Here is a 21,869-nt window from a genome sequence, read left to right as displayed (position 1 = left end):
CCCCACCAGACACACCCTTGCCTCCCCCTAACCCCTAATTTCATTCCCCTAACCTGGTCGCCATCATCATCATGATGTACAGCACACAACCCAGAAACCCCCTCCCTTCCCTCGCTCAGTGTGTGTGTGTATGTGGTGGCTTATGTTTTTCAGTGGCCTTTTTGGTCTGCCGTATGTCTGTAAGAAAAACTGAAATAAAAAAGAAGGAAGGAAAGATGGACAGAAAGAGAGGAAGCAGTCGTTGGGGCCGAGGTGAGCCCTGAATCTTCTTGCTTGCTTTAATCCCTCATTTATGTGAACTCAGCTTTGGAAATGAAGCTGTCACTGTATTTTACTTCCTTTCAGCCAGCCGCTGGTATAATCACAAACCACACATACACACGCGCACACGCGTCAGGCACACAAAATCACTCAGGAAAGGTGGAAATTCATTCCAGAGGTAGAAGCAGGAGGCTCACCTTGTCTCCTGCTCTGGGAATCTTCGGATATGTTGGAGACAGAGAGGAATTATGGGTAGATGCACTGGTGAGGAATGATAGGCTACAATCTCTGACTTTAATCTGAGTTCGGTGACACATGCCATTCATTTCAGACCAATATTCGGCAGTGGCACATTTCCTATGCAGTCTTTTCACTCATTTTGAAATGGAAAAACTATGCAATAATGTATGATGTATCCTAACGACAATATATTAGCTTCCCATGTGTTCCTATGTGATTAGATTTGGCTGCATTTGCAAACACTGACTTGTTCAATTGTTATCAGTTGACTTGTGAAAGTATATATTCATATATAATCACAATTTCTCATTTAAAATAATAATAATTATAATTCATGCTAGTTTTGATTCCTAATTTGACTCAGAATGCGTATTGAAGGACATACAGTGCATTATCATGGCCATGGAAAGGGTCAGACTGTATGTAATGAAGCAAAGACTTGCACTGCCATCTAGTGGTTATGTGGCAGTACTCAAAAGCTGTTGACAAAAGAAATGTGAAATGCGGTGTGCGTCAAAAAACATTCACAAATTAAATCCATTTCATTCGTTGTATTCGTTGTATTTAACCTTTTTTCTGAGCTTTAACAGCAACTTACTAGCAATCATTAACATGTAGAATTTGTCTTTCAAAAATCTAAATAAATCAGAAATATAAAGCTTTTTTACAAATACAGTATGAAAAAAATAAATTATCTAGTTTACATATTTATATGCACTTCACATAATGAACATACAGTTTCATGTAATGGCACATAAAACCAAAATAATCTACATATTATTAAATTGTCATTTTTAAAGGCAGACTTCGTAGTAAATAATTTCATATTCAATTACATCATGCCGGTGTACTTAAGTGAAGAGCAGCATGCTAATAGGATACTATCTTTTAATGTTTTTAATATCAGATTGACCATTAAGTTAAATAAAGATATAGATATTGCTCCATAAAGTCTAAAAAAAAAAAAAATCTTCCTAACCATCTATTTGTACAAAACCACAGTCTCATTAACAACAAAAACAACAAAATCAAGCTTTTAAGAATGAAATGTCCCTGTCCATCTCATGCTCCTCCATCCCTATATATTGACATCCCCCCTTCGTCATCCTGCTCAGGTGGAGCCGCCATCACGGCGGTGTGTGATAGCGTGCTGTAGGAGGTGTGAGGAAGAGACTCTCAGATGAGATATGTGACTGGCATGCTAACTCACAGTTTTATCTGCGGTAGAAGAGAGCGACGAGGCCCCCATGTCTCCACACTGTGCCCTTGATTAAAGTTCCCGGGGTATAGACACTTCCAAAAACACACAGTGTGCACTCATGCACCGGCATACATAAATAAATTGCAGGCAGACGCATACACACATGCAGTATATACGTGCACACCGTGTCCCATTGTGGTTTGGTGTTATTTTGACCTGAGCCAGGCAGCGTGTCCATTATGGAGTTGATATGGAGGATTTGGCCAATGTTGATTTTAGATGGCCATAAACTGAGTGTTTCTTTCTGAATCACACAACAATATACAAAGAAGACCTCTCGGTTTTATCCCCTGGCCGCATTCGCAGTGCGTGCGAGCACACACACCCACACACGCACACACAGTGCACACTCCGACAATAGGATTTGTGTACGTTTGGACAAACATATTTAAAAGTACAGCTTGTCCAGTCTAGCTCAGTTTCAGCCGGAATGAATGTTTTACATTACAGCTTCGATGTGTGTCTTCTCAAATAAATGATGGAGGGAAACAAGTTAGATTTTTGATGAACATCATCATCCAGCAGTGAGCTTTCAATAGTCTGGGAACAAACTGTACATCCCTGACCAATGGAAGCGTGTGAGGAAATAATGACTTTCTTGGAGAAGTAATGGACAAACATGCCTTAGTGTTATTGCACATGGAAAACAATATATTATTATTATATATTTCTGCGGATATTGTTTCCTGTAGAAGTAAATAAAATAAAAAGTCATTTTCCATTTTGTGAGTAAAAATTTATATTTCTTGTGACAGCAAAGGATACTATACATTAAACGGTAACAATCTTCTTTCTGTCAAACCCTTTGTTTATTTTAAATTAAAAACAGTATAGATGATAAGAATTATGTGTACACATAATTTATTAATGAATATATTCAACCATATTGAGGTTAAGCAGACACTTAATTTAGTATAAAATGCAGTAAAACAATGGTAATTATTTTTTTATGAAATCCTGTCCATATAAACACAATAAGATTCACTTTTGATTGACACTAGGTATTCATTTTGGTTTATTGCGATTGCAGTGTGCAACGATTCTCATACTGAGAATAATGTTGCAGTGCAATATTACATTTTCTAATTTAACAACATCATTATTTGTTTGTTTGTTTGTTTGTTTGTTTTCTTAGGGGGAGGGGCTTTTTAATTAACATAACATGCATTAATATGTACATTGGTTCCAAGAAGAAGAAAAAAAACATAAATTCCAAAAAGTTATTTCCTGAATTCTGTTACTTAATCAACATTTTAATAATAGTTTTATACATCACCTGAAATCCCCTTATGTACAGTAACTTATAAACTTATAAAATATCAGAATATATCAACATGTATTGCAAGCGCATGTATTATTTTACACTGTCCTCTATGTACACTTTATATCAAAATGGTTTTGATAGTTCAGGAGTTTGGCAGTGTAGCTTTTATTAGTCAAGTAGTCAAGCTGAGTGCTGATATTTGTAGCTACTTATATAGTGCTAAATTAAAATAATATACAATACACAGACACATTTTTACCTTGGTCCTTTGGTGCAATCATTTAAAAAATATTGCCGTTAATGTTGCAGCACATTGCATTTTGGCCACTCGACTATTTTAACTTCAGCTCTTTGTTCCTCCACTATGATTGAGACCAAAGTCATGATGTAATATAGTCTGGAAAACAATGGTGGTCTCACAAAATATTAACACTTTAGGCCCAATATGGACATTTTCACTTAGGGGTGTACTCACTTTTGTTGCCAATGGTTTAGACATTTATGCCTGTATGTTGATTGTGTATGTAACTATATACATATCTAACAGTATGTACATATACCCGTGCTGGCAACAAAAGTGAGTACACCCCTAAGTGAAAATGTCACCAATGTGCCCGAAGTGTCAATATTTTGTGCAACCACCATTATTTCCCTCAGCTACTGAGCATGGCTCTATTTGCATTTTGAGACCAAAAAGCATAATGTGATATAAGACACTGATCCCCTGTCAGGGGTCAGTCTGTGTGGAAGGTGAAGGACTGTCTGAAGGACAAATGGGCTGGGAAAAGTGTTTGTACATCTCAGGGGCTGGACCTTGAGGAGGTGATGGGATGGGGGTGTCTGGAGAGGCTGCAGAAATAGATGAAATTATGGATTAACAATGGCGTTTTTTATATGGATGCTCTTATTTCTTTTGCTTCAGTATTATTTCCTATGTGTGTATTTACTATACCTATCTGTTGAGTGTGTGTAATGGGCATGGTGCTGATGAGAAGAGTGTGTCCAGTCACAGGGTCCTGGGTTAGCTGAGTGTGTGCTGGATGGTGAAGGTGTGTGTTCTCTGATGTCAAGCCTGGACAGAAAACAGAGACCCGAATAACTGTACAAGCAAAGAAAGAAAAATAATTTGCAAATATGTCAATCCGGGGTTGTCGACTGCAGTTTTAAAACGTAATATCACCAATCACCACTAGACATGGTGCTTACCCTAGGTCAGAAGTTTCCCTTCTCCAACACAGCTGATATATGATCAGCTCATCAGCATGCTCTGCATAAGCCTGATAACGATCCTGTTGATTGGAATCAGCTTGTGTTGGAAGTGAGAAACCTCCAAAACCTGCAGGATTCCGGCCCTCGAGGACCGATATTGCCTACCTCTGCCCTAGGTCTTATACTGCCCTATACTACATATTTTTTGTGAAAAAATTTACAAAATGAGTTATTGCTTGGATAGTAATTTTTATGCGAGAGCCTTTGAACTGGGGAAAAGAATATAGTACGTCATTATTTTGTTCCATCACTTTGTTGTTGGGTTGGAAAAGTGGATATTTTATACGTACATTGAAAAAAATATATGATAAATGAAGTATATTAAGAGCACATATTTTGCACGTATTTTGGCCATATTAAAATAGTATTTTTGTAACACAACTGGTTAGGAAGTGCATGGTCTTATGTGACCCCGCGCCCGTTAGCCCTGATGAAATATTGTGGCCCCCTCCAGTATTTAAGTTGCCCATCCCTGCTTTACCACATTCCAAAACTTTCCTAATTATACATTTTGCTTTTATGCATTGTTCGAATTGCTCCAAGCATCTACCATTAGGAGAGCCACTATTATATTGTTAGTGTTTACGTCGACACACATCCTCACCTCCCAGCAGCATTTCATGCAGCAAGTTGTCTATCTTGGCGAGCCCGCAAAGCTTAATGAACTGCAGTTGTTCAATCATTTGCCAGGTGATGCTCTGCAGGGTGGGCAGAAGGAGTAACAGCTCCCCGAAACGCCCCCGCGAGTCATACTGGCGGTCATTAATGTAGTCTTCTAGACTCATCTGAACCTGCAACCCACAATACAGAGACTCTTTAAGCATAAAAAAACTACATTGTGAATAAACAACAATTTAAGTTTTGTGTTTATTAAGGAAACTCCTGTTTGTGGTAATTGTAATCTAAAACATGATCAAAACTGCACGGTTGCACTTACCTGCAGACGTGTGGCTTTGATTTTCAAAGGCTCCCGCAAAGACTTTGCATCTGCAGATTTGGGGGGGACAAGATATGATGAATATCGTAGATGATATTGTAGAGAAAAACAATATATATATTGTTATCTCTGTGTGCCCTGCGATTGGCTCGCAACCAGTTCAAGGTGTCTACTGCCCAAAGCCAGCTGGGATAGGCTCCAGCGCCCCCGCGACCCTTATATATATATATATATATATATATATATATATATATATATGTGTGTGTGTGTGTGTGTATTATCCTGCTCTTAAACCAACACAGAATTGTCTCACTGGCCATAACATTAGGTACACCCAGTGCAAATCACAGTAATAAACATGCAGCATGATAAAAAATGAACGTATCCACAGGCTCAGACCTGGGGGGTGGATTGAAACCTGGCCACCCCATTGGTCACCCCTATTGTGTGTGTTTTTGTCACGTTCTTGTCCAGAATTACGATTCTTTGAGAAGTGCAACATTTCTCAAGTGCCGCAAGACACCAAGAAAGCATTTTACCGATGCCCACATACACGTAGGGCGCAATTTTAGATTTGCGGAGTATGAAACCCAAAGCAATTTTAATGAGTCAATGATTACAAGTAAGCCAATTTTTAGTATAATTTGAGACTAAATGTAGCTGTTGATATTCAAAGTACATAGCATTTACTGAAGAAAATATAGCAAACATATTAGCAAAACCTCTGTGTGCTATGCTAACTTGGTGAAAATAATTAAAATATTCTTGCATATATGCGTACGCACCTCATTGAGTGTGTTTGCCATGGATGTAATAGATTTTCATTAATTTTACTGATGCCTATTTTTACTCAATAAGTGCTATGTGACACCTCTGGTCTCACCCAGACCACCCGATTGAATAAAAATCAAATCAGAGTAAAATTAACGATAGTAAATGTGGCGGCAAGCCAGTAAGTTACCAGGGTCAAAGAAGACGATGGCCTTGAGTGCAGCATATTCATTGTCATCAATTTGGATATCCTGAAAAGGCTGGACCAACTCATCCAGAATTCTGTTTGCAACCCGGCAGAGCTCGGATTCTGGACTGTCCCTGTGTATCACACAGCCATTACCTGCACACAGACACATACAATCATTTGTGGTGTTAGGAGGAAGCGGAGGCGCTAAGGTGTGACCCAGGGACCCTTGTTAGGCTTTTTTTTAACAAATGCAGGTAAGGTCATGATGAAGGTGGGAGAATGTTTGTGCACTTCAAAGTAGGATGGTGACAAATCAGCTAACAGTATGACGCAGTCACACGCCCCAGCAATGAGTTGTACCATTTACACTTTTGAAGTCACAAAGAGAGAGAGCCCTTTTAGTAAATCATTCCTCAGCTAACACAACATTGAATCAGTCATCACATTTGAGTGCCGAATCACGGGAATGCACCACATATAGAGCCAGATGACATTCTCGCAGCCATTTACCTAAAAGCAGGAAGTCCTTGAATGGTATTGACCTTTTGGCCACGCCCAGCAAGAGGTGCTCACCTGCATGAGCCCTGAGCAAGCTCACCTGCAAACAAACACAAAACACTTGAAACACAAACAATGAAACAATGCACGCCTTTGCTTCCTACATTAATAACACTCGGAAAATATCCAGGATGAAGTTGAGCATACAGTCTCTGTATGATAATAACTCTTTGGTTAATCATTACTTCCAATACAGTATTACTTTACAGTACTTGGTTGATGAGGCTCTTACAAATAGAGCGTTTGGTTGAGATACAGCAACCTGCTCTGTCAAGACATTAGTGGAAATTTGTTTGAAAAGAAAAAAAAAGCATATTTAAGTTATATGACTGATCTATGACAGGGGTCACAAACTCCGGTCCTGCATGTTTTAGATGTTTCCCTACTCCAAACTACCTGATTCAAATGATCAGCTCATCTGCAAGCTCTGCAGAAGACTGATCCTGATCCATGTTTTAGATGTTTCTTTCCTCCAACACACCTGAAATGATCAGGATCAGTCTTCTGCAGAGCTTGCAGATGAGCTGATCATTTGAATCAGGTATTTTGGAGTAGGGAAACATTTAAAACATGCAGGAAAGGACCGGAGATGGTGACCCCTGATCATATCGGCTTTCCCAAACATGTTTAGAAATTAGAATCTTGGTTTCACCCTACGACCTAAACTTACTAGAAGATGTCATATTTTGCCATAACATTGACATACATTATATTTAAAATGGGGGTGTCAGGCAATTTTTTTTTTTTATTGTAATTAATTGCATGACTTCAATAGTTAACTCATGATAAAACACTAATTTTATATCCGTTCTAAATGTACAATAAAATGTACAATAAAATGTTTTCATACAGTTGTTAACATAGAAGTGGATAAAATGTTAAACTAATAGAAATATGGCTGCATCTTTTAGTCATTGATGTGGAGATTTCATAACCATTCATAAAATTGAGCTCAAATTAAAAAGATGTACTGTACTGTAAAAAAAACAAACAAGTGTGACATTGATTTGCGTTGGTCATTTTTCTGTCACTACATGGCATCATTGCGTTTATAAGACAATGGTGACAGCTCCGTGCATTTTTCTTTTCATATTAAAATCGAATATTTAACATGAAGTAACTTGGGAAATTCTGCACATTTTTAAAACTGTAAAATACAACTTGACCCCAGTCTCCACAGATATATGCATTATTATTAAATGTATTACTACTAAACTTTGATGTGGATGTGTCTGCTGTGTTGCGACTGGAATTCCCCCAGTACAGGCTTACAGGCTTACAGGCAAGTAAGGGGCGGCCATTAAGCTTGTAAGAAAATAGCGTGAAATGGTAAATGGACTGCTTCTTTTACAACGCTTTAACTACCACCATATGGTGCCCAAAGTGCTTTAAAATGCCTCACATTCACACACCAGTTGTCCCTGCCATACAAGGAGCTGCCAGGTCCACTAGGAGCAAATCCGGCTTCAGTGTCTTGCTCAAGGACACTTCAACATGGTAACAAGGAATACAAATCGAACCCACAACCTCACGGATGGCAGATGACCACTCTACCACTGAGCAATGCCGCCTCATGTGCTTAAGTTAAGCTTGGCTCCCAACTAAATTCTTATGAAAATACAATACCAGCACAGCAACTGATACATGGATGTATCAACTGTTTCATACAAAGGTGATAGACCCCAAGATGTCCTCTTACCTGGTCATCCAGTGGTAGTTCTCCAAAGGATGGAATGTATTTGGCCCATTCCACCAAAACCAGTAGTTGTTGTCTCATCGAATCACACACATCCCCAACAGTGGCAGATTTCTGCTCTCTAATGTCTGCTATTCCAACTGGAGTGCTGATCTGGATAGGAACAGGAACAGAAGATTGAGTGGGTCATCACTATCACACTCCACGTACAGACCATATTTATTGCTTATCTTGAGAAAGTCATAAGAGGGATGGATGACCACCTGTTGGGATAGTGATTCAGCTTGTGCTAAAACTGTGATGGTTGGAAGATCCTGAGGGTCAGGAATACTTCTCCGAGAGCTGATCCGATCTCTCTCATTTTGCACGGCTAAAAAATAATGCACAGTTTAATAAATTAATATATACTCACTGTTTAGTGCAACTCCTTCTCCATGTGGTCTTAGATGAGAGCAGACAGCCCGTTGGGCAGTTAATATTTAAGAGAATAGTCATAGAGGCTGGCATCAGCAACAGGAGTCAAACGTTAACCAGTTACAATCCAGAACAACAGCTTTGAATAGCACATGATTAGGGGTCATAAAACACTGCGCCAAGGTTATTCTCCTCATAAACACACACACGTAATCACCTATTTTAAAGCTATGACAATGTCATCCATTTTGAAGCAGATTTTGGAATTGAGCCCATATATACACACACACGCACACACACACACCCACACACACATAGTTAATGTATTGTAAAAACTTCTTTATTTACTATTATCTGCAATTTAGTACAACTCTAATTTAGGACATGTATCTATCATAGGAAGCTTTCTACAATGGACGCACCAAATGGTCGGTCGCACCACAAAGTTATTAAGCTTACAATAGTCATCTAAGCAAAACAAGCTAGCGAGCCACACAGGTAAAATTATTTGTATAACATAACATATATTTGTTGGGCAAAATTAATATGATTTTTTTGGTTTTTTGTTGCCCACATGCCTGTTGGTAAAAGGGTAGCTTTTTATTTTTTATTTTTTTATTATTATTATTATTTTTTTACATAATTGTGAGACAGTACAAACCTGATAGCTGCTCCAATGTGTTTGTCACTCTCTTGTGGGTCAGACAAACTCTTATCTTTAAACGTATTTCAAAATAAAAGTCGCAAATTGGTTATTTCCTATTGGTCGCACCACATAATAATTCATAAAATGGGCATCAACTGTATGTGAGTACCGGTAGTTTCATTATGGTTACTTGTCCGGTGCCATGGAAATTTCCTGTAAAATAGGAAGTTACCTTCTTTTTTCATGCCAGCTCGGAAACATTTGTTGAGTCTGCAGAAACGACACTGGTTCCTCTTATCTTTGTCGACGATGCACTGCCTGCTGAACCTACGTATGACCAAAAACAGTTCTGTTATAGCTTTCCAAGAAAAAACTGAGTCACATTATCTAGTGTACCTAGCGCAAGTTAACAATGTACGCTACAATAACACATAATTAATGTTTTAAGATACATTGATCCTTCAGTATTTACCTCCATAAAGAGGCTATTGATCAGGGGTCTCAAACAGGATCAAGCCCGCGACGGGATTTAATCTGGACCGCGAGACGATTTTGTAAAGTACTTTTTTTTTTGTAATGTCGGACCAATTAATTAGCAGCCGGCCACAATCAAACAATATGAATTTGCAATTTCACAAGCAGTCCTCAGATGAGCAATGCAACTTGTACACGGAATTGTCCTGGATGTCATTATTTTACACACAACTTAAATGTTACGGTTTGTTTAAAAAAAAAAGTTTTTAGACCGACATAAACGTGTTAAATACGACACAAATTAAATAACTGGTAACCCAAATACACATGACAAGGATTAACGTCCTTATAACTTCATTAACTGCGCCACACAATGCATTCTGGGAACAATATATATGCAAAACAGGTAGATTTAACACGTCCGGAACTATAGGCAAAGTGTTGCCGCATTCCATTTTCATTTGTGTTATTTTTTGGAACAATATTACAGTTGAGCTCCGTAATTGGCTGGCCCACAAATAGCGAAAATCTGCGTATAATTAACGGCAATTGTTTTTAAATTATACCATTATTTTACCAATCACTTGGTAATATATTTTCCTCAATGCGGCCCCTGAGCTAATGTGAGTTTGACACCCCTGCTATAGATGTTGGATTTGTGCATCATATCGCTTTTTCTAATTTGTGTACCTGCAAGTGTAGATGTGGCTCTTGCGTATGGAGCGCCTAAAGAAACCTTTGCAGCCGTCACAACTGGATGCGCCGTAGTGTTTCCCTGTGGCTTTGTCTCCGCAGATGGCACAGTTACTGTTGGTCCCATCCGGACAAGGTAGGCTTGAATCTGTCGGCATGCTCTCTGAGACAGACAAAACAAAGGGAAATATACAAAAATGCAGTACAGAGAGGTAGATGGGCAAATGGACTACAGTACGGTAGTGTAGTTCCCAAGAGAACATAATATTTAATACTGTTTGCTTCTTGGTTAAGTTTTTATTAATTGAAAATTTGTCATTAAATGAATGGATTATTATCATATGAATTTCTTCTGAAGGAAAGTTGTATTACAAGTTTGAAAGTTTTCCTAAGTACAGGTGCAAAAGGGCTACAGTATGTTTGTATATTGCATATACCTAATAGTACTGTTATAAACTCAATCAAGAAATAGCAAGCATTGGATTCAATCAGTGGCCTTAATAAACATTCGGGTTGATATCCATATTTCCACAGTCATTTCCGCATTGTTATTACCCTTTCATTTTGATTATTATGATAAGCACTGCCGCTTTTGTCACCACAAACAAAACCATAATCATTATCACTGTTTGGCCGTTTGCCACCTTGAAAAAGTCTGCCAAATACAAATGAACATCACGTGAGGATTGAAAGATGTAATTTTTTGCCACTATTTTATCATCACGTACGCTGGGATGACATCAGGAAAATAGTCACGAGTCAATAAAACATTTTTATGACTCGTACCTGCAATTTCTACCTAACTGTTCTCAGCTTTATTAAAATTCTGATTGTATGCTTTTATTAGTCTTTGCTGTCCTCTGATTTTGTCATTTTGCGCGCAATCAAAGAAATAAACATAATTCACAACAATCAATGGAAAATAGGGGGCATGCACAACATAAAATGTAATCAGTTTTCCAATCATCAACAGTTAAAAAGCCATTCATTTGCTTATGTGCCCTTCCACCTCCAGTTTTCATACGGAAGGCAACAACTATACCATAGTGGTTAATCTGTAGTCTTTTGTTGTCTATTTATATTTTTAATGGACTTGTGATAATATCAGTTCATTTTTTCATTTCACAGCATCATACCCAACATTTGTCTACTGTATGTTTATCTGATTTATAAATTAATGATTTCAAACTTGTACATGGCAGCTATAATCTACAAAGTAATATTCTTCAAGTGAACTAGTGGAGTGTGTCCAAAGGGGGTCACACACAAAAAAAGCTACTGTATATAAGTCCAAACTACAAGTGTTGCTTTTCAATGTAGGCCAGACCATCAACCAGCACATATTCCAAGAAAATAAATCAATCAATAATTTTTTTTTAAAAAGAGGTGAGAGTTCTGGCCAAATTGTTACAAAGTGCAGCTTCAAGTAAAAAATAATAATGTACAATGATATGATCTCTGTGTCTTATTGTGTTTGCAGAAAATTAATAAAGCAGCAAAATCCACCTGTTTTGATCCATTTCAGGGGGCGGCCATTTTGCCACTTGCTGTCGACTGAAAATGACGTCACAGTAACCTAAGAGCTCAGGTAACAACCAATAATGGCTCACCTGTGGTCTAAGTTTGGTCATGCGACCTTTACAAGCTGAGCTTTTAGGCACTGTGATGTCAGTTTCAGTCAACAGCACGTGGCAGTACAAGGCAAAATGGATTGATGGACCAGAGATGGATTAAAATAAAATAAAAAGAGGTGGATTTTCACTAGCATGCTGTTGATTGTTATAGTGTGTTATTTACCAAACAATAAACATAAACACTCTTTCTTAATCTGTCACTGTGATGATTATCATAACAAAAACACTTGATTTTTATTTATTTATTTTAATTGAACAAAATACACTCTTTGGATTATCTCCAATCATTGTGACCAGTTATTTAACAGTAAAGATAACATGTTTAAGAAAAAAATAAAAAGATTTTGCCAATGTATTGACAGTGTTTATTACCGATTATTTTCAGACTTAACTTTTGTTCTTCAGTGAGAGATTCTAAGGCAAAGATACCGGATTCATTTAGTAGAATTTTCTGTTCTATCCAACTAACAAGCACATCATATTAGCCATGAAAGGAGGCAACTTGCATTAGATACTAGAATTTTACACATTCAAAGTGCATTTGCCATTTACTGTACATTTGAGCCTTGAGTCTTCCAACACCATTCTCAGCTGTAGTTGCGTTGTATATGCTGAAAAGATGCACCTCTTTGCTTCCTTTACAGAACATTTGCCCTGCTTGTAAACCAGGTCGTTGAATTTCAATGTGTGTTTCAGTGTCTGTACAGACTTACCTCCTCCTCCTCCTCCTCCATAAAGTACATCAGCATTGTCAAAGCCCAGTGTGCTATATGAAGGATCCAGACAGTCACAGTAGTTGGCAACTTCCATATCTAATAGAGATTTACTCTGAGCAAGAGTTGGATACTTCATTCCTGTTATCCTCACACTTCGTTCCTTCTTTCCGTCCTTATTCTTTTTCCTTGTACTTGCTTGTGTCCACTTTATCTAACATTTTACAGAGATGACATGGAAGATCCCTTAAATAAAAGATCTATAATCTCATGTGATTGGTCCGTAAACAAGGTGAGGAGGAGGAGCTGTGACGAAGACTTCTCACCTTATTGTACAATACTTATCTCTCCTCTCCCCTGCACTTATCACAAGGATGGAAAGATTACGGTGTAAGAAATTTCACCTTTTTTTCCAATGTTTTAAAGAGTATGACATGTATTTCCTTTCATTTTGGTAGATATACCTCAACTTTTTTTTGTCATAAAAGGTGCAAAGGCATGAGGATGTGCACAGATTTATGAATGTGGGATGTTGGGTGTGCGTGTCCTCCCGAGGCCTAATCTAATCAATAGTGGAGTAATAGCAGCACCACCTCAGCAGATATTATCTATAAAGGCACTCTTTGAAAGAGCCAAACACTGATAAGTCCATTAAAGCCTTCCACAAACACACTCTCGGTTCATAAAACTTTAACTCAGAAATTCACAGATTAACCTCAACACACTCCATTTAAAAGTTTCCTCTATATATATTATAACTTCTTTTTTTGCAAAGTAGACTTTGATCACGAAATAAACCTAAATAAAATAAACGGGTTTGTCTCGGACCATCAAAATATCTAAATGTGTATGTATACACATTTAGATATACATTAGTTAGATTACTACTGCAGTTTCAGAAGAAGGCATTACGTATCCGTATTTACATTTGAAATAGGCAAATTGAGGAATTTGTTATAGTGTACAATGGTGAAGGATGTCGACATTTTCCACATGCAAATGCAGCACACGTCAATGGAAGTCACCCTAAATTAGAAGTCACCCTGTTTTGTTATAAATTTCTCATGTCACTGAGTTCTCTCGGCCTGCAATCCACATTAGTTTGGTACCTCACCTGTTGAGCCAGGAGCACTTCAATTTGCCACCATAAACCAGTTTAAATGAGCAATTTATATCGGGCTTGTGCTAAACCTCATTGTGTGTCTCAAAGGTCACTATTTTGGGGTATTGTCTTGAAGACAGTTGTAAAAGATAAGAGAACATATCTGAAATGAAGTGAGAGAGGATGATACACCTACAGGCAACACTAGTTAGATCCAGAGTGGTGTCAAAAATATTACCTTTATTTTAAGTATGCTGATTTTAGTTGGGGTATCTTCCAGTATTTCATATACGGTACTTTATATGTCAAGTGTGGTTGCTTGATTACAATAAAGTACTGTAAAACAGAGAGAGAGAGAGAGAGAGAGAGAGAGAGAGAGAGAGAGAGAGAGAGAGGTGTGATAGATTACATTTTAACCAGGCAGTGGACTCAGTCGTCCTGACTCATCACATTTGTGGAGAGTGAAAATGCGCTCTTAACTAATACACCTAACAAACAAAGCCATTGACAAAAAGTATTTACAGGAATTAGGATGTGGCCATAATACATACAGCAGTCAATTTAACAAAGCAAAATTAAAGTAGATCTGATTCCATTTTAAGTAACTCCCATCATGTGCTCGTGAGTCTTTTTCTGCAACAATCCTTGATTAATAAGAACTAATAAGACACAAATGCAACAAGTTGGCTACATTGTAGCATCATTCATGTAAAAGCAACAAGGAAATTCTGAGAAACTTCGTTTCTGCCTGGAAACCATACACTTTCATGCAGCCATAAAACCCGTGGGCAACCGCAACCACTGTGTGTGTGTGTGTGTGTGTGTGCGTGCGTCTGCGTGTGTGTGTGCGTGTGTGTGTGTCAGTGTACTAGTCATAACTAGTCATTAGACTGCCAATACTATTTAGATGTCAATCGTTCATATTGTTGCATATGTTGTTAACCTACCCAAGTGACTTAACTGAATTTTCCTTCAAGCATTTGAAAAACTCATGTTACATCCAATTCATAATACAGTATATGTTTATTGTTTATAATGTTTATGTATTCCACTCACAGAACAGTATTACATAGCACAATACCATATCATCATCCATTGCAGCACAATTTTAGCTAAATGTTCAATTACTTAAAATAACACAAAACACTCCTCCGTGAGTCATCATCTTATCGTGGTGGAGGGGTTTGCGTGTCCCAATGAGCCTAGGAGCTATGTTGTCTGGGGCTTCATGCCCCTGGTAGGGTCATCCATGGCAAACAAGTCCTAGGTAAGGGACCACACAAAGCATGGCTCAGAATTTTGGATCGCGGATTCCCTTGCCCCCCCCCCCCCCCGCCCCCCCCCCCCGCTCCACCCCCCCTCCCTTGCCCGGACGCGGGTCTCCGCCCCCCCCCCCCCCCCTCTGGAGCCAGGCCTGGAGGCGGGGCTCGAAGGCGAGCGTCTGGTGGTCGGGCCTATACCCTTGGGGCCCGGCCAGGCACAGCCCGAAAAGGCAACGTGGGTCCCCCTACCCATGGGCTCACCACCTTTGGGTGGGGCCAAAGGGGTCAAGTGCGCAGCGAGCTGGGTGGCAGCCAAAGGCCTTGGTCCGACCCTTGGCTACTGAAGCTACCTCTGGGGACATGGAATGTCACCTTCTCTGGCATGGGAAGGAGCCCAAGCTGGTGTGTGAGGCCGAGAAGTTCCAACTAGATATAGTCGGACTCGCCTCCACACACAGCTTGGGTTCTGGTACCAATCCTCTCGAGAGGGGCTGGACTCTCTTCCACTCTGGAGTTGCCCACGGTGAGAGGCGCAGAGCAGGTGTGGGCATACTTATTGCCACCCGGCAGGCGCTTGTACGTTGGGGTTTACCCCAGTGAACAAGAGGGTAGCCTCCCACCCCCCTTCGGGTGGGAGGACGGGTCCTGACTGTTGTTTGTGCTTATGCACCGAATTGCAGCTCAGAGTACCCACTTTCTGGAGTCCTTGGAGGGTGTGCTGGAGAGTACTCCCTCTGGGGACTCCCTCGTTCTGCTGAGGGACTTCAATGCTCACATGGGCAATGTTGGTGAGACCTGAAGGGGCGTGATTAGGAGGAACGGCCCCCCTGCACAGAACCTGCGCGGTGTTTTGTTATTGGACTTCTGTGCTGTCAACTGATCACCACCTGGTTGTGTGTTGGCTCCGATGGCGGGGTAAGAGGTTGGTCCGACCTGGCAGACCCAAACGTATTGTGAGGGTCTGCTGGGAACATCTGGCAGAATCCCATGTCAGAAAGTGTTTCAACACCCACCTCCGGCAGAACTTCTCCCTTATCTCGAGGGAAGCGGGGGACACTGAGTCAGAGTGAACCATGTTCCGCGCTTCCATTGTTGAGGCGGCCGATCAGAGTTGTGGCCGTAAGGTGGTTGGTGCCTGTCGTGGTGGCAATCCTTGAACCCGCTGGTGGACACCAGGGGTAAGGGATGCCATCAAGCTGAAGAAGGAGTCCTATTGGGCCTTTTTGGCTTGTGGGACTCCGGAGGCTGCTGACAGGTACCGACTGAAGCAGCCTCGGCGGTCGCTGAGGCAAAAACTCGGACATGGGAGGAGTTCGGTGAGGCCATGGAAAACGACTTCCGGACGGCTTCGAAGAAATTCTGGTCCACCCTCCGGCGTCTCAGGAGAGGAAAGCAGTGCGCCATTAACACTGTATAGTGAAGATGGGGTGATGCTGACCTCGACTCGGGACGTCGTGAATCGGTGGGGAGAATACTTCGAAGACCTCCTCAATTCCACCGACATGTCTTCCTTTGAGGAAGCAGGGTCTGGGGACTCTGAGGTGGGCTCCCCTATCTTTGGGGTCGAAGTTACTGAGGTGGTTAGAAAGCTCCTCGGTGGCAAGGCCCCGGGGTTGGATGAGATTCGCCCGGAGTTCCTAAAGGCTCTGGATTTTGTGGGGCTGTTGTGGTTGACACGCCTCTACAACATCGCGTAGACATTGGGGACAGTGCCTCTGGATTGGCAAACTGGGGTGGTGGTCCCCCTTTTTAAGAAGGGGGACCGCAGGGTGTGTTCCAACTAAAGAGGGATCACACTCCTCAGCCTCCCTGGTAAAGTCTATTCAGGGGTGCTGGAGATGAGGGTCTGTCGGGAAGTCGAATGTCGGATTCAGGAGGAGCAGTGTGGCTTTAGTCCCGGCCGTGGAACAGTGGACCAGCTCAACACCCTCGGCAGGATCCTCGAGGGTGCATGAGAGTTCGTCCAAACAGTCCACATGTGCTTTGTGGACTTGGAGAAGGCATTTGACTGTGTCTCCCGGGGAATCCTGTGGGGGGTGCTTCGGGAGTACAGGGTACCGAGCCCCGTGATACGGGCTGTTCGGTCCCTGTACAAGCGATGTCAGAGTTTGGTCCGCATTGCCGGCAGTAAGTCAAATACGTTTCCAGTGAGGGTTGGACTATGCCAAGGTTGCATTTTGTCACCCATTCTGTTCATAACTTTTATGGACGGAATTTTTAGGCGTTGTGGGAGTCCGGTTTGGTGGCCTCAGCATTGCATCTCTGCTTTTTGCAGATGATGTTCTGCTGTTGGATTCTTCAAGCCGTGATCTCCAACTCTCACTGGAGCGGTTCGCAGCCGAGTGTGAAGCGGTTGGGATGAAACTCAGCACCTCCAAATCCGAGACCATGGTCCTCAGTCGGAAAAGGGTGGAGTGCCCTCTCCGGGTCGGTGATGAGATCCTGCCCCAAGTGGAGGAGTTCAAGTATCTTGGGGTCTTGTTCACGAGTGAGGGTAGGTTGGAGCGGGAGATCGACAGACGGATCGGTGCAGCGTCTGCAGTGATGCCGACTCTGTATCGAAGAAGGAGCTGAGCCAAAAGGCAAAGCTCTCGATTTACCGGTCAATCTATGTTCCTACCCTCACCTATGACGACCCACAGCTCGTGACCGAAAGAACAAGATCCCAGATACAAGCGGCCAAAATGAGTTTCCTCCACATGGTTTCCGGCCTCTCCCTTAGAGATAGGGTGAGAAGCTCGGTCATCTGGGAGGGACTCAGTGTCGAGCCGCTACTCCTCCGCGTTGAGAGGAACCAGTTGAGGTGGCTCGGGCATCTGGTTCTGATGCCTCCTGGACGCCTCCCTAGAGAGGTGTTCCGGGCATGTCCCACCGGCGGGAGGCCCCGGCGACGACCCAGGACACGCTGGAGAGACTATGTCTCTCGGCTGGCCTGGGAACGCCTTGGGATCCTGCCGGAGGAGCTGGTTGAAGTGGCTGGGCTTCCCCTCTAAACCTGCTGCCCCCACGACCTGACCCCAGATAAGCGGCAGATGATGGATGGATGGATGGATGGATGGATGGATGGAAAACAAAACACAAAGGTATGTTGTCCATCATTATTTTCATTCAGAAATATTGTTAATATTCATGTTGTCTATTCTAACGATCAAGGCAATGACCGAGGCCTGAAAATGTAATCGTGTGTGTATGTGTGTGTTTTTCGCCCCTCATATGATGTGATACAAACATGATGCAGCACATAAGAACATGCAGCATTATACAGGAAGTTATGGAACAGAACCTTTACACTGTAGTGATGGGAAAACGACGCTTCATGAAGCTTCTCTTTTTTTTTTACTCCTCTATGGCACTCTTGGTTTAAAGATTCGGTGGAAATGTAACCAATTTCCATTGCACTAGCCTTTAATCCAAGAGCACCACTTAGAGCAGTAAACAAATATCGCAAGTGCTTCATGAAGCTTCATTTTTCCATCACTACTTTACAGCATTCAGGTCAGTAATGGAAAATGTGAATTATATTGCATCGACTCACCAGCCACGAATTTAGATACACCGGCACCTAAATTACAATACTTGAGCTGTGTAAATGAAAATAACAATTACATTAAATATTGCTATTTCTTTGATCCAGGTAATATTTTAACAATATTTTGTAGTATGGTTGCAATTTGCAGGGATGTTGGATTGCACCACATTTTCAATATTTTGGTTAGCTTTATCAATGAGAGGGACAAAATATCATAAACACCTCTCACATCTATTATATACAAGATATCATGCAATTCAATTCACTCATTCTGTAGGTATACTAGGCTAAGGATCCAGTCAAATTAAGAGTAGCCTCATCGAGTCAAGATCAGCACTACATAATTTTTTCATTTACTAAAAATATACATTAGTTACGTGTAGGGGGGTGGAAAGATTTGTCTTGCTGGTATAGCACATCTCTAGTGGGCTATCACATGATTTCTACAGCACATCATGCGCATCTGCCTTTGCAAAATAGTGTGAGGTGGCAGCACCGTCCCACTAAACATACTTGGAGAAAAAAAAATAACAAGATAAAGTTTTGAGTGATCATCATCACTGTGTTGTACCAATAATACAAAACAACACTACTTGTGGTAAGATTCATTATAGAGGATGAACAACTTCTGATGCTATTTTTCATTTCAGTGACTTAGAATAAATGTGCCTTACCTGTATTTCTGTTCTTGTCTGGGATGTGCATTTATTCAGATGTGTACGCTGGCAGTGAGCAAGTCCTGCTGGGAGAGGCTGACAAAGGTAAATTCAGTCAACCACTTTAAAAAGTGTAGTTTGGAGAGGCGAGCAGCCTATAATTCATGGAGCGACACATTGAATGGCGCCACCATAGCCCTGCCATTAGATCGATTTACTAAACAAACTCAAAAATGGGTGGGGATGTTAAACAGTAACCCAAGCGCCATAAAATCCAAAAGGAGAGGGATCACCAGGTGTGAGTGTTTGTGTGCATGCGTGGAAGTCAAGCGAGGCCTTCAAGCTAAGAGAGCTAAGATGAGTTGAGGTAATGTTTTACAAAGCAATGGTAACAAAGTAACAGTTTATTTGGCATTCTCAGTAAGACAAGCTATGGATACAAAAGTCAAGTGTGAGACAATACGATTAAATGTATATTAAGAGCAATGTTAAAACTAAATACAGTGATGCCTTAAGATACAAGTCACTCGACTTACAAACTTGCTAAGTCACTGTCGCTATATGGTGGCAGTGAAATCACATACATGCTTCACAATAAGCAGCAGTTTGGTAAATAGTGAACAATTTATCAAAACGAGGCTTCAAGCTGTTAAATGCCACTCCCAGTTGAGGTTTATGGTCAAAATAAACATAGCAAACAGAATTATAGCTTATGCATTTAAAACAACCACCTGTCGGTGTGCTCTCTCAATGCTAATGCTAATTAGCAATCTATGTTGTGATGCTATGATGTAATAATTTCCTGAAAATATCAATTAAATTAACTTAATCAAAAAATATATATAAGGAAACCCAATAATGTAATAATTTCACCAATAAAGTAATAACAAATCCTGACTGATATTGTCATAATACCTTGTTACATTATTTCAGGTGTGTGTTTTTCTCAAAACTGCTCATATAAAACTTGACACATAATGTAATGTGTAAGTCAATTTTCAGTCTAAAGTTCTATATTTTGTGTTTAGAGAATCTAAGACTGTTAAATAGATTGGAGTGTTACAATGTTGGTGTTAAATGTTTCAGAGTTGATTTCACCCTCCAAAGTGTATTTTTAACATTGTCTCATTTAAATTAAGGTTAGTGTTGGAGTTATTTAATAATGTAATAAAATATTATATTTTCGGTAAAAATGTTACATCAGTCAAGACTTTCTTTATGACATTATTGGTCTAATGATTATATTATTGGGTTTTATTTACATTTTTGATCGAGGCCAGTGCAGATTTCATTACATTTTCAAGTGATATTACATTTTCAGGAATTTATTACATTAAAGGGGGTTAGAGGCATGTAAGAAAAGTATGGAAAATTGAGTTTGATTTAATAAAATTTCCCATCTGAAAAAGTATGGAAACTGTGTGTAAAAATGCTCATGTTTCCAAGACTGTAAGAACAGCTGTTTTTCAAAACAAAATGTATTAAAAACAGTATAGAGTTATCCATTTTTTTAAAGACTATTATGATTGGCTCAGATGACATTGTTCGAACATGTTAACTAGTTTCTGTAAAAAAATAATAATAATTGAATTGTTCCAAATTAATGTGTATATCACCCTTAGCTGTTAGATTATACAAGCCAACATAGCAACTTGACACATATATTTTATACTTGAATTACTTCCATGCTCAATTGAATTTCCAAGACCTTATCTAATTGACTCCAAACCAGCGTTTATTTAAAGGATTATTTTGATAGCTCAAGTTTACTTGTGAACTTACCGTAATGAGAACAAGCGCTATATAAAGTGAATTAATTATTAATTTACAGCCTCAATTATATGTGATCATTAATAATCATACCATAATATTAAGTAAATGGTAGTACTTTGACTAACTCATACAGATCCATGAAATGGTGTAAGTATTGTGAACAGCTCTCAGTATTCGGTAGAACAGTTGACACCACTGCACTGTTCTGTAACAGAACCAGAATAATAACCGACAAGTGTCAATGAACGCATAACATTCATAAACACAAAATATTTGATACAGCCAAGTGTTATATGCATCTTGTTTTCTTACCTTGGTTCATTTAAAAGGAAATTCATCTGTGTTTTTCGCATTTTCAGGTTTGGCCTAACTTCAGTTGTGGTCACACAAAGTCATTCAGTAACTCACGTCTCGTGTCAGGGACAACATAGCCAGGTTTTGGTCATCACCACACCACAATGCCATATACTTATTTTAGTGTGGTAGAAAAAGAACATTCCTACATACACAGGATGAGGTGAGGCAG

At 40.2% G+C, this 21,869-nt stretch overlaps 1 protein-coding gene across 2 annotated transcripts; it reads right to left on the bottom strand.

The window, feature by feature from the left end:
* Positions 1–3,584: 3,584 nt before the first annotated feature.
* hnf4g (hepatocyte nuclear factor 4, gamma) lies at positions 3,585–21,864 on the bottom strand. 2 transcript variants are annotated; one of them, XM_086066163.1, is made up of 12 exons: positions 21,656–21,864; positions 19,589–19,666; positions 10,672–10,837; positions 9,740–9,834; positions 8,711–8,817; positions 8,451–8,600; positions 6,704–6,791; positions 6,194–6,346; positions 5,233–5,282; positions 4,900–5,086; positions 3,979–4,098; positions 3,585–3,875 (listed from the first exon to the last, which is right to left on the bottom strand). In XM_086066163.1, the coding sequence occupies exons 2-12, from the start codon at positions 19,617–19,619 to the stop codon at positions 3,754–3,756; spliced, it is 1,269 nt and encodes a 422-aa protein (XP_085922289.1). In that variant the 5' UTR covers positions 19,620–19,666; positions 21,656–21,864; the 3' UTR covers positions 3,585–3,753. The 2 variants fall into 2 exon arrangements, with proteins under 2 accessions (XP_085922289.1, XP_085922288.1); XM_086066162.1 differs by lacking the exon at positions 21,656–21,864 and having other exon boundaries at positions 19,589–19,756.
* Positions 21,865–21,869: the final 5 nt, after the last annotated feature.

This window comes from Leptonotus elevatus, chromosome 21, assembly GCF_054856555.1.
Source record: "Leptonotus elevatus isolate MCC_2025b chromosome 21, RoL_Lele_1.0, whole genome shotgun sequence".
Classification (NCBI taxonomy): Eukaryota; Metazoa; Chordata; class Actinopteri; order Syngnathiformes; family Syngnathidae; genus Leptonotus; species Leptonotus elevatus.
This window is presented reverse-complemented; position numbering and strand designations above follow the sequence as displayed.